At 40.2% G+C, this 13910-nt stretch overlaps 1 protein-coding gene across 1 annotated transcript in view; it reads right to left on the reverse strand.

The window, feature by feature from the left end:
* Window positions 1-13910, reverse strand: part of LOC122471375 (S-adenosyl-L-methionine-dependent tRNA 4-demethylwyosine synthase TYW1) — a 212950-nt gene that overhangs the window by 24398 nt on the left and 174642 nt on the right. The window contains exons 14-15 of the mRNA XM_043559879.1: window positions 10840-10950; window positions 1431-1598 (exon numbers count right to left, since the gene is read on the reverse strand). Of these exons, the coding sequence (XP_043415814.1) occupies window positions 1431-1598; window positions 10840-10950 (279 nt within the window). The remainder of the gene's footprint in view (window positions 1-1430; window positions 1599-10839; window positions 10951-13910) is intronic.

Here is a 13910-nt window from a genome sequence, read left to right on the forward strand (position 1 = left end):
CATTTAGGTTTTTGGGGAGAATATACTGAGTCTTTCATGTTCAAATTGACCCTGACTTTACTTGCATAAAAAGAACTTATGTAAGAAAAGGTAGCCCACCCTTAACCTTTATTATCATCTTGGTATTAATCTATCTTTATTGTGATATAATCCACAGACCATAATATTCAGCCTTTAAAGTGTACAATTGAGTGACTTTTGGATTAGTCTCAAAGATGGGCAACCAACACCACACTATAATTCTAGAGTATTTCATCATCCCCCAAAGAAATCCCATACCTATTAGCAGTCACTTCCTAGTCTGCTCTTCTCCCAGCACCTGGCAACCACCAACCTACTTTCCATCTCTATGGATTTATCTAGTCTGGATATTTCATACAATCATACAATATGTGCCCTGTTGTGTCTGGGTCCCCCCCCCCCAACCTAGAATAATGTTTTCAGGGTTCATCCATGTCGACTTTTGTTTTGAAGATTATTTATTTTGAGAGAGAGAGTGTGAGTGGGGGAGGGCAGAGAGAGAGGGAGAGAGAGAGAATCCCAAGCAGGCTCCACACTAGCAGTACACAGCCTGGTGCAGGCCTGGAACCCATAAGCCGTGAGATCATGACCTGAGCTAAAGTCAGATATTTAACTGGCTGAGCCACTTAGGCGCCCCATGTCCACTTAAAAAAAAAAAAAGTATTTATTAATGGAGAATTTGAACAGAAAACTAGGCAGAGTAGTATAACAAACCTCTATGTGCTCATCATCTAGCCACGACAACAGTCATCTTATCCACACACCCACGTAATTTCACCTCATGTTATTTTAAATCAAACCCAGATGCCACATTATTTCTGTACAAATACTTCTGTAAGGACACGTTGTGATAGCTACTCCAACAATGGCCTTCTGATTAGCAGATTTTCCTTCTTATTTTAATGGCCTACCTTTACAAAGAGCTGAATTTTTCCTTTGCTGGACATTCTTAAGAAATATGCGAGATCTGGGTACTTATTCTGTCTAGTAAAAGTGCTAAAAGGGAAAAATGGAAACCAAAACTCCAGGAAAATTTCTCCAGAGGCTGAGATTCAAAGTGATATAAAATTTGATAAATACTTCAATATTTCTTCTGGAAGTCATATGGGGGTTGTCCACTATTTCAGCTTTCTCTTGTCATTCTGAGGAAGGATTAGAGGTTATGACAAGGGTGTTTTTTGCTTTTCTTTTTCAGCATGCACCAACTGCAAACCAGGAGGCCCTTCAAGTGCCTAGCTGAGGGCTAAGAACGAAACAAGAGTACGTGGGCCCAATGGACAGACTGGAGGGCCTTCTTAACGTCTATTTCAGGAAAGGTAGCAAACATGCAGATATCCACTATAAGAAAGACAGGAGAAAATAAAGAGAAGAAAGAAGAAGAAAAGAAGGCATAGTTGAGCTATTTTTACCCTTGTGTGAGCTATCAGGAGGCAGTTGGAGTGTTCATGTTCACAAGCAATTTCATAGTTGGGGATGAGAGCCACCAACTCGCGGACAAAGTGTACCACCTCCTCGTGCCAGGGCACGTTGGCCATGGTGAGACTGCTTGCTGAACTCTCTCCACAGTAGGTGACACCCTGGGGAAGCAAGACAACAGAGACAATTACGGACCTAATTTAAATGAAATCAACTAAGAGTTTCAGAGCCAGAAAGGCTTCTAGAGGGAATCTACCCCATCCCACCCAATCCAATCCAATTCAATCCAAAAGTGAAGAAAGTAACAGTGAATTAGAGATGATAAAATCTGCTTAGGAGCTCGCAGGCGGATGGCCTTCCCACCCTGTGACTGAGGGTGCTTGGGTACTGTGCTCAGTGCTGTCACAATCCATGCTGTCTAGGCACAACAATGTATTTGAACCAACAACGTATCTTTTCATTCAGATTTCTTGGTGCACTGTAAGAGGTTAATGCCCAAGGGATTATAAATCTCATACACTAATAATGGAGGCATGGTTGGCACAAAAATTCACCGAACAGTTTATTCACCGGGAAAATAAGATGAGCCCCCATTTCCCAATACAACTTAGGTTTGATAAAGGTTGATAAGATTCTTCTGCAAAGGGCCAGCTAGGGATCCCTTTGGAAGTATTCTTTAAGGAGATTACTTTCTGTACATGGATATGTATAAACACAGAATTGTGCCAAACAGGAAATACATTTGTGGCTATACATGCATACCTTTCACACACTTACATCCATATACATGCATCTCGCCTCTATAGAAATTTCTGAGTTGTACAAATGCGGTAAGGTAAATTGGCTTCTAATGCTTTAGAACACTATCTGACAGCCCACGCTTATAGGACCCCAAAGTTTCATAATTAAGTTCTCTATTTGGTTAAGTTACATAATGATAAATTTTCTGATAATAAGGGATATCTTAATTTTGCAGGCTCTTTACTCCAGAATTAAACTTTCTGGACAAGTGTTTTGAATATTCTAGACATGCTGCTACTAAGGAGGGAATAACTAAAATAAAAAGACATGCACTCACACACTCTGTCTCACTCACACAGACGCAGACAGACAGACAGACACACACACAAAGACACACACATAGAGAGTAGAGGGGATGGGATACCACTGAATGAAAAACCCATGGATGAGCAAACACTCAGGGCTGGGAACCGGCTGAAGACTCAGAAGAACTCTGCAAAATGATCTACTCCAGATGACTACTCAAAAAGATCCCCGTTATGCTAAACCGTGACCTTTGCTGAACATAAACTAGAGGCAACCCAGCTCAGTTGTAACAATCAAGAGCATCATCTCTATCAGCCCAGTGATTTTAGAAAATTCATTAAACCAAGTTTGAGTTTTAGGTGATTTAAAAAAAAAGCAAGTACTACAACAGTTCTGAAAATCTTTAGGAATGGCTGAAAAATTGTGCTAAACTTACCAGAATGTATACCAAACATGAAAAGAATTTATTGATAGGTCAAATTAGTCATAAAAATGAACTTTACTTCAACTTAAGCACTTTTTATGATACTGTGAATTATATGAAAAAACATGTACAGAGTAGCTAATTCAAAGGAACTTATTTTTCATATTAAAAAAAATTTTTTAATGTTTATTTTTGAGAGAGAGAGAGTACGAGCGGGAGAGGGACAGGGAGGGAGAGAGAGAGAGAGAGAGAGAGAAAAGGATATGCAGAATCGGAAGCAGGATCCAGGCTCTGAGCTGCCAGCACAGAGCCCAATGTGGGGCTCGAACCCATGAACCATGAGATCATGACCTGAGCTGAAGTTGGATGCTTATCCAGCTGAGCCACCCAGGTGCCCCTATTTTTTAGATAAGATTTTACATCTATGACAATAGCTCTGGAAAATATTATTTCTTATTCACCAATAATAAATCATGGACCATCAAGGACAGATTTGGTTTGGGAAGGAAATGAGAGAATGAGCGCCATGGTTCATTACTAGGTCTTCACATAATACTTTCCCATACACTCACATGGTGCTTCATAGTTAACTAAGTTCTTCACATAAAAGTTCTCATTTTAGCCAGGCAAAATCCTCTGAGGTAGGCACTATGGGCAACTTTCTGAGCCTCTGTGACATGAATGGGCTCTGTGAATTACTCTGTGGAGTCACCTTTGGGAACCCCTGAGCCTTCCCTCAGTTGGGCTCCTGATGTCCCCCTCCTCTGGTGCTCCCCTCTCTGCTCTGGCTACTTCATTCTGCACTCCGGTCTAATGGCTGACTTGCCCTGACTTTATTCCTGATCACACTTTACCTAAACTATCTAAAAGTGCTTCCTTTTCTATGACATCACAGTTGTCTGCCACCTTCTCATCCCGCCACCATCCTGCCCCCACCCCATCTATCACCAGCACCGCACCAAGTTTTGCCATCACAACTTTGAAAAAAGAATGAACTCAAGAAAACAGATGGGTACCGTGTGGCAACTGAAAAACACTCACTTTGTAATCTCCAGGTTGAGGAGTGGCAAGCAGACCCAAAGAAAGTTCCTCAAGAACAAAACCACTTATGCACCCCTGGATTTGTAGTGAAAAGCATAACCCACGCCATTACATTGGTGCCTGTTGGATGGATCACTCTGCTGTAGGACATGGAAGCCATAAGGTCCTATATTGGGTGTGTGGACACTTTACCTGGGGATTCAAGGTCTGTGGGAAGAGTAGTATTTTGGCAGTTTGATTGATATTCTAATTAAACTGAATGTCAAAAGACTCCTATTGTTTTTGTTTCCTATAGTCTAATGAGAAATGTTGTTGTCTTCATGACTTTTACTTTTTGCACAATATACCCAAAACGTGTCACTCCATCCTAAAAATGCTTCAACAACTCTTCCCAGACACACACACACAGGAAAACAAAAAACAGCCCAACCTTCTCAGCATGACACATGAGGCCTTTTTTTTTTTTTAAGTTTATTTATGTATTTATTTTCAGAGAGAGACAGAGAGAGAGAAGAAGAGAGAGAATCCCAAGCAGGTTCTGCGCTGTCAGCACGGAGCCCAACGCAGGGCTAGAGTCCACAAAACGGTGAGATCATGACTTGAGCCAAAACCAAGAGTTGGGTGCTCAACTGACTGAGCCACTCACGAGGCTTTCTTAAGTGGACTGCCCTCCTCAGCATCCAGTCTTTACTTGGCTAAATTTCCCACCATCTCTTTAATCTCTGTTCAAGAACCCCTACCCAACCTGATCCCAAGCTCATCATATCTGGTACATAGCTTGTACCAACTGGTATAATTACATGTGTAAATTCTAAGCTTGTACAGGCAGGGGCTGTGCCCTGTTCTTCTCTGTGCCCCCAACCAGTCTATGCTGAATGACCTAAAGATCAAGTCACGTATTTTACATGACATTAAACTCCAGAACTCTTTTCTGATATAATATAAAATTTCATTCACATTAATCTGGATTTTTCTACTCTTTTCTCCCCTCTACTCTTTAATGCTTGATGACAAAGCAACTGAGGAATACCAGTCAGGGACTGCTACATGAATAACCGCTAATACTCCTTATCTTTGTGTAGAGAAAGACAGTGAGGTCAGGCTAAGGCATTTGTTTTGCAAAAGGCACGCGACAAGGATTGAGCTCTGTAGACAGCTACAGTGCCAACAGCATAAAAGAGGTTTAAATCATCTGACAACAAATAATTACTAAGCACTTACTATTATTCTCAAGGTGCAATGCAAGGCAGGGAATATAAAGACAGTATTTCATTTACAAATGGATTGTGCTATGAAAGTTTTTCAATAAGGCAGATGTTTAGAACATGATACACATTTTCACAAACAAGCAAGCAAATAATGATCACTAAGGTTCTAGGGCTAGCAAATAAAGGCCTATTTAAGCCTAATGAAACTAAAATATATGTTCATTTACAGGGAATCAAACAGAAAAATAGTTTATGAGACTAGCAATGAAAGAAAAGCGGGAACCAATAAAATAAAGAAATAGCTTCTATTGATTTAGTTTAAATAAATGTGCTTAATGAGAAGTGATCTAAACATTTACTGAATCTGGGCATACATTATCCCACTGAATTCTCAAAACAAACCTATTAAAATGATACTGTTATTCTAATTCTAATATGGAGGAAATTTAGATGCAGAGAAGATCTACATCAGTACTTTTTCGGAATGTATCAAAGCTGTGCTCTTCCCCATTCCCCATGAGGCTCCAGAGTGCAGATTAGGAGAGACCCCCTGTGCGTGCACACTTGCACACCCCTGGAAAACACAAGACATGAACAGTACTTGTTTGCTTCTGCAGGGAACCCAGGCATGTCACTAGCCTAGGGTCAATTTGTATTATCAATTTCCTAGCTTCAAGGCATTTATTTATGTGACCATGAGGTACTATTCAAATTTTAATGCCAGGCCCTGGGAGACCCCCCCACCTTTTTTTTAAACCAAGAGCATAGTTTCGTGAAAGACAAGCTTCCAAGGGCCATTCTGTGTCAGTGGGTAAATTCTGTCCTAATTTGTGCTTTCACTGAAGGCAAAAGGGCCTCGTGTTCCATCCTTTAAACCCAAGTCCCATCTCTATCAGAGCTACAAAGTACCACCAGGGTGGTCTCTCTTTTTTGAGTCCCAAAGGAACTCCCTTACAGACCTGACAGATGGCCATGCTCTCAAAAGTATGTTTATTATAACACAGTTACTTCTACGTGTTTGTTTTTAGAGGAAGCTGAGGTTACTTAGCCTACCATATCGCTAGTTCTCATCAAATGTTTTTCAGAGAGGGTTTTTACTATTATTATTTTATTAAATGTTATTATTTTAAGTAATCTCTAACCCCAGTGTGGGGCTCAAACTCATGACCTGGAGATCAAGAGTTACCAACTGAGCGAGCGACATGTCCTCGTTACCATTACTTTTAAAACTCCTCCAATTTAGAAAATTTTTAACTTTTTTTAATTTTAGAGACAGCGAGAGTGAGAGAGAAAGAACGGGCAAGTGCTCCCTTTGGCAGCACATATACTAAAATTAGAACATGCGCGGGCACTTGGTGTGGGGGGAGGGGTGAAGGGAGGAAGAGCGAGAGCGAGAGCGAAACCCAAGCAGGCTCCACCTAAGCAGGCTCCACTCGGCGTGGAGCTGGACGCGGGGCTGGATCCTACAATTCTGGGATCATCAAGAGTCAGACACTCAACCGACTGAGCCACCTAAGCACCCCCCCACCCCCACAAAATTTAAATTCAATTAATTAGACAACAACAACAAAAATGCCTTTTCAGACTTAAATAGTTTAACTCTATTGAACAGGAAAGGCTGCCTTCTCCTTTACTGATTTCGTTTCAATCAGTGGGATTACAAAAATGATGCCCGCTCACTCTAATAATTCGCAGGGCACGGAAACATGAAAAATAGAATTACTAAGCCTTTCCCTGCCCTTCTTCCAAATTACAACACTGTGAACAGTCTGATATAATCCTTCCGTACTTTTCTTATATAAATATATCCAAACATATACTGCTAAAAAATATAATCAGGGGCGCCTGGGTGGCTTAGCTGGTTAAGCATCTAGCTCTTGATATCAGCTCAGGTCATGATCTCATGGTTTGTGAGTTCGAGCCCTGAGTTAGGGCTCACAACACAGGGCCTGCTTAAGATTCTCTCTCCCTCTTTCCCTGCCCCTTCTCCCACTCATCTCTCTCTCAAAATAAATAAGTAAACTTTTAAAAAATATATAATCAAATAATAAACATTATTCTATGACTTGTTCTGTTTCTAAAGTATACTATATTGTGCAAACATCCCTTTTCTACTTCAGTTTAAAAGGAAGATATTTCAGGGGCGCCTGGGTGGCTCAGTCGGTTGAGCAACTGACTTCGGCTCAGGTCATGATCTCACGGTCCGTGAGTTCGAGCCCCGCGTTGGGCTCTGTGCTGACAGCTCAGAGCCTGGAGCCTGCTTCTGATTCTGTGTCTCCCTCTCTCTCTGCCCCTCCCCCACTCATGCTCTGTTTCTCTATCAGAAATAAATAAACATTAAAAAAAATTTTTTTTAAAGGAAGATACTTCATTACCCTACAGGACAAATGAGAGCTGAATTTAACAAAGCAATGAGATCCAGCCCTCAATGGCACAGGTACACTTAACAGAGGCCATTTCTATCTCAAACCTTCTATAAGAAACAAGCTGATCATCACCATGCTTTCCCTTGGTACGACTGTTACCTGTTACGTTATATTTTATCATTCATGTAAGACAGTTAAAATTGTGATTATATTACATATTTCTTCAAGAAACTTTTAAATAAAATCTCTCCAAGTGGCTCATTTTACTTCTGCAGACTTGGCCTTGTTCAATAGGACCATCCATTTCCCAAACAGCATGTCCATATCAAATTTTCTATCTCTGGTGCTTTGATGAGGCCTAGCACTTAGAAAGAGCTGAAAGATATCTGTTGAATGCAGGGGTAAAACAGTAAAATGGAAATCTCATGTGAAAGAAACCATGTCATTATAACATCTCAGGTATAGACAGAGGGTATTACGTTAATAGTCTGTCAAACTAAAAAAATACCCACCGGAGGATTATACTGTCTACAAAGTAGCTACCTTTCTTTTAAAAATAATACCGGGTGGTTCTTTTCAGATTGTAAAATATGTCATACACTATAGAAAACATGACTGCAAAGAAGGAAAGGAGGAAGGGAGGGACGGAGGGAGGCAGAAAAAAGGTGACCGTATGATCCAGAAACTTGCTTTATAATGGAAGTTTTACTCCAACATCACTGGAGACAGCATTCTTTAATAGCTAAATCATAAATTAAAACACCATTAATCCCTGACATTGGCAAGGTTTGCTTAAGCCAACAAATATACTGCAGATGTAGTTTGCATCTCTGCATCATTAGAGTTCTTGCCAAGAGTAGCCTTTTAAAATTAAGAGCAATTTCAAAAGAAAAGAGTGTCTTTGACCTGACCAGGAATAAAATGCTGACCACTCAGACAGCAATATTTTATCTCTTCCCACCTCCCTGCTGCTCTAGGCTAGAGTACCACAGAAAGCTGAACAGACAGCTGTAAAAATGAACTATCCTCTGAAATGACAGAGTGAAATGACATACACTCAAGAGTCGGGTTTTCAGAGACAGGGCGGAATTTTCTGGTCACGTTTTCTCATTCTGTGGATTCTTAGTTGTCCAGAAAAGCCATTTGCCTTGTAACAGTCCACAGCTTTAACTACCATGGCACGCGGATGCCTTCCAAATGATTACTGCCAGCCCTGTCTTATCCCCAGAACTCCAGGCTTATATAACCTCTGGCCTATTTGAACCTATATGTGGATATTTAAAAGGTCTCTCAAATGATTAAGGCCAACAAAGAACTCGTGAAATTACTCCCCAAACTTGCCTGCCTCCTCCGCTGGTCTTTCCCGCTTCAGTAAACTGTTCCACATCCGCACGATTGCTTAAGCCAAAATCCAGGTGTTGTTCTTGATTTCGTTTGTTCTTTCACTCCCTGTGTCTCGTCTGGCAACACGCTGTATTGGTTCCACTTCCACGATTTATCCCAAATGCACCCACTCCCCTCCAATCATATTGCCAATGACCTTCCCCCCCAAGCCATAACGTCTCATTTTATAACCACTCTCACTCTGAGCTCTGTAATCCGCCCATGACAGCAGCAGGGTGATCTTTTAAAATCATAAACCAGACTATTCAAAAAGCTTATCATTAAACTTAGTATAAAATCCAGTTCTTTTCTTGCTTGAAAGTTCTAACAAAATTTGGCCCCATCCCACCTCTGTGATTCATCTTGTGTCTCTGCCAACTCCAACTGCCCTCCTGATCTCACATGGGACCCCCCGACTTGAATACTTACTTGTTTGCCATCTGCCCAAAATGCTCTGATCCCCTGGTGACTGTGCTGCTTCTTACTATTTAGGAATCAGTTGTAGAAGAGTCATCTCCTCCATTAGATTTCATAGGCGGAAGAAAAGACTTCTGCCTATGAAATCTAAAACAGCCAATCACAATGTCTACCAAAACAATTATCTGCCCTTTGGCACATCAATCCACTTATAGGAATCCATCATCCCAAAGAAATACTGCCAAAAAACGGGCCAGGGACAACCAGGCACTACCACCTCCTACTGTAAGTATACAATACCACCAACTAAATAATCTTAAAATGCAAACACACACACATCTGATCAATCTTCTCTTGATCTAACTACCAATCTACAGGAAATACAGGGGGCAAAGGAACAAGCAATCAGCAAAATCTAAAATACAGACAGAGGGAACTAGCCAGGATAAATGACACATTTTCTGCAACAAACTTACTGGTGTGGGGGCAGGGGGAGCAGAGTAGAGAGAGAACACATGAAAGAGGAACTAACAGATTAAAAGAAATTTAAAAAAGAAAGAATCCAATTACAGTTAATGATCCTTATTTGGATCTAGATTCACAAATACTATTTTAATAAGAAATAGTTGGTCAAATCTGAAACCTTCTATTTCCAATACTTAAGAGACTATTGTTAAAACTGTTCAATTATGAGAACAGTATTCTGAATAAGTGTATATAGTGAGTGTATATCTTTTAGAGACATATACAGTTATAGATGAGCCATATAACGTAGGGTTTGCTTCAAAATAATAGGATATGGCAGAGAAAATGGGTAGAGGTAGAACTGAAACAAGACTGGTCATGAGTTGGTAATTTTTGAAGCTGGGTGAACAGATGGAGGTCATTAGACCAATCTCTCTACTTCTATGTATGTTTGAAATTCTCCATAATAAAAGTTTATTTTACTTTTTTAATTTTTATTTAATTTTTATTTTATTTTTTTACTTTTTTTAACTAAAAAAAATTTTTTATGTTTATTTTTGAGAGGGTGCGAGTGGGGAGGGGCAGAGAGAGAGGGAGACACGGAATCCAAAGCAGGCTCCAGTCTCTGAGCTGTCAGCACAGAGCCCGATGCAGGGCTTGAACCCAAGAACCATGAGATCATGACCTGAGCCCAAGTCAGACGTTTAACCAACTGAGCCACCTAGTCAACCCTAAAAGTTTATTTTAAAGCCAACCAATTCCTCGCTGTAACACTATTTTATTTCTCAGCATACTAATGTTACTGTGTAGTTTTTAATTATTTATTTTGCACTGACTGCCTCCCTCTCAATAAATATAAGCTTTATAAGAGCAAAAGCTCCGTCTTTACTGTTATTATCCCCATTGCCTAGAATGGTGCCACGTTCTTGATTAATATTTCTGAATGAATAAATAACACATCTGGGACCTCCTATAGAGTTTTATAAGGTACTAACTTCACCACAACAAAGCACCATAGGAAGTGGGATGACATTGGCCAGCAGGAGCTCACCTTCACTTCGATGAAGTCAGGATTCCCCAGGGACACCAGCTCGGCATAGGCCTGGAGTTCGTCTACATTCCACGCTTTCACTAGAGTCAGCCTGTACACGGTACGCTGTTGCTGAAACAAAGGAAAAGCCAACTTCGTTTTTATGTTGGTGGAAGTCACACCTTGGAAGGCTTTCAAATTTCTTCAATCCCCTAGAGACCCAGGTAATGTGAAATTCAGCCAGAACTTTAAAAAAAAGTTTTTTTTAATGTTTTATTTATTTTTAAGACAGAGACAGAGCACGAGCAGGGTAGGGGCAGAGAGAGAGAGATACACACACAGAATCCGAAGCAGGCTCCAGGCCCTGAGCTGTCAGCACAGAGCCCGACGCGGGGCTCAAACTCACGAACTGTGAGATCATGACCTGAGCCGAAGTCGGACACTTAGCCAACTGAGCCACCCAGGCGCCCTCAGACAGAACTTCTATAAGCCAAAGTTATATTTTGTAGAAAGACGAAAAAAAAAATGAAAACAATATAATACGATTCCCATAAGCCTTTTAAGGGCACAGATATTGGCATGTATCTTTTCTCACTCACAATCTCTACCACTACATTAGGCACCCAAATGTTTCTTGAAAACGACACACTGAATTAGATTTAGTAAGGAATAGTAAATTGACCAAATACTTTAAGACTGTTGAAAATTAATTCAAATAACCTTCAGGCTTTCAGGTACCAATCACTCAAGTGTTTATGACAAGAATTTCTAATTACTCTTCTCTTCTTTCCTGCTTTCTTAACATTTTAATGATCTCCTGTTGGCAGAAAAGGCACATTTATGAACTGTCAGTATTGTCACCTGTTTACCACTTAACCAAATGAGGTAGTGGTTTTCTGAAAAGCAATTAGACAACAGACATCAAAGGCTTTAACAAGTTTATGCCCTTTGACTTTGTAGCTCTCTCCCTTCCAGGACCCGAGACAATTTTTCAAACGTTCAAAGCGTTATTGAAACATCTCAGGACAGTATGAAAAAGAGGTTAAAATCTTTTTTTTTTTTTTAACGTTTATTTATTTTTGAGACAGAGCATGAACAGGGGAGGAGCAGAGAGAAAGGGAGACACAGAATCGGAAGCAGGCTCCAGGCTCTGAGCCATCAGCACAGAGCCCGACGTGGGGCTCAAACTCACGGACCGTGAGATCATGACCTAAGCCGAAAGTGGGACGCTTAACCAACCGAGCCACCCAGGCGCCCCAAAAGAGGTTAAAATCTAAAGCAAGACTGGGGAGCGGGACCTAGGACTTGCCTATAACCACAAGTATATGGCGGAGGTGGTGTCTATGTGCATACGCACGCAGGGCCACACCCATCTGGAGCAAGTTCCCGGATAATATCCATGCTGCTACGACGCACAGCATGTTTTAAGTAGTGAGGCTCTAAATACTTGAGAGAAAACCTGAGGCGAGAGAGGAACAAAATGATACCAACCTCTCTACTTTTGCCTATGTTTGAAGATTTCCATAATTAGTGAAAGAGAAGAAACACTCGAGATCTTCGATGAACAAAATGAAAAGATCTCCGCTGAACAGTATTTGGCAGCCATACCAGAAAATGTACTCAAAAATTACTTTAAAACACAGTATATAATGCATGAAAAGACAGAGATCTTCCAGATTCCCTTTACGTATAAAGCCAGAATTCACTTAACAAAAACGGGTAGAGAACAGCAGACCAATCTCACTTGTACTTATAGATACAAAAATCTTATAGAAACTTTAGCAAATACAATTCAGCAGTATGTTGAAAATTCTAGGAATGCAAAGATGATTCGATATGTGGTTACATATTAATATAATTCATCACAGAGTTCAACACAGAAAAGTACACGCGATCATCTTCACAGACACACAAAGGTATTTGGTATAATCTAAAAGCCATCCTTAATTTGAAAACAAAACAGAGTAATCAAATCAAAAACCATTTGGCAAACTACACAATTAAAAAACACAACCTTAACATAAAATGGTCAATGTCATTCTCAGTGGCTTATGAAAAATACAGGCATTGCCATTTAGTCACACTAACAGAAGAATGTCCACTCTGTTATTTTTACGAACATTTCCCTGAAAGTTAAAATCCAAGCAATAAGGCAAGGGAGCAAGAATTGCTGGACACTACACAAAAAAATCATTACTTGCAAATGATGTAACTGGCTTCTTGGAAACCTAAGAAAATCAACTAAAAAGTTGTATTAAGGAAAAGTATAAAAATGAACTGCCTTCTTAGCATGGATCAGTGGAATGAATATGGGCGCTGGGGCCGGACCAAAGCCCAGACCACACACTTAGCTATTTTCATCTCCCTGTTCTCAGTTTCTACCCTGTGAAAAATGGGGGTCCTCCACAGGATTAAAAGCTTCAACCTGTGTAGAATTTAGAACCCCAAGAAGTATTAGCTACTATATGCCAGCAGCAACCAATTATGAAATACAAGGCAAGGAAAATTCCACTTACAACTATTAAATACATCTATAAAATATCTAGTGATTAGTTTATGAAATAACATGGACACTGAAGAAAATAAACTTTTCTGAAAGACCTAAACAAAAACTCACTACATGGAGAGGCATGATAGATTTATAATATAATGTTAACTCCAGTGGGAGTTTATAATTCCTTTGGACAAATAAACTGGCAATGGTACCAACAATAACAAGAAAAGGAGTTAGCAGTTACTCAGCACTGACTACATGCCAGCTGTTATTGTAAGTGCTTAACACTGGAGCGAAGAGTCCAGTATCTGTCTACTCTTTACAACAAATCTTACAAAATAGGTTTGATTATTATCTTCACATCACAGTTGTGAAATTGAGGCCTTGAGCTGTTAAATGTCCCAAAGTCACAGCTGGAAAGCGGCAAAGCTGGCATGTGAACCCAAGGGGCATGGCCCTCTCTGCTTTGCTAAACCTTTTCAAATTGTGAAACAAAACATACAAAGAGAAACGTATATAAGACACATCTGTATAGCAAAAGGAGTTAACACAAAGAACATACCCATCACCCAGTCGCTATCCACTCCCTCTGTCCCAA

This window comes from Prionailurus bengalensis, chromosome E3, assembly GCF_016509475.1.
Source record: "Prionailurus bengalensis isolate Pbe53 chromosome E3, Fcat_Pben_1.1_paternal_pri, whole genome shotgun sequence".
Taxonomy (NCBI): domain Eukaryota; kingdom Metazoa; phylum Chordata; class Mammalia; order Carnivora; family Felidae; genus Prionailurus; species Prionailurus bengalensis.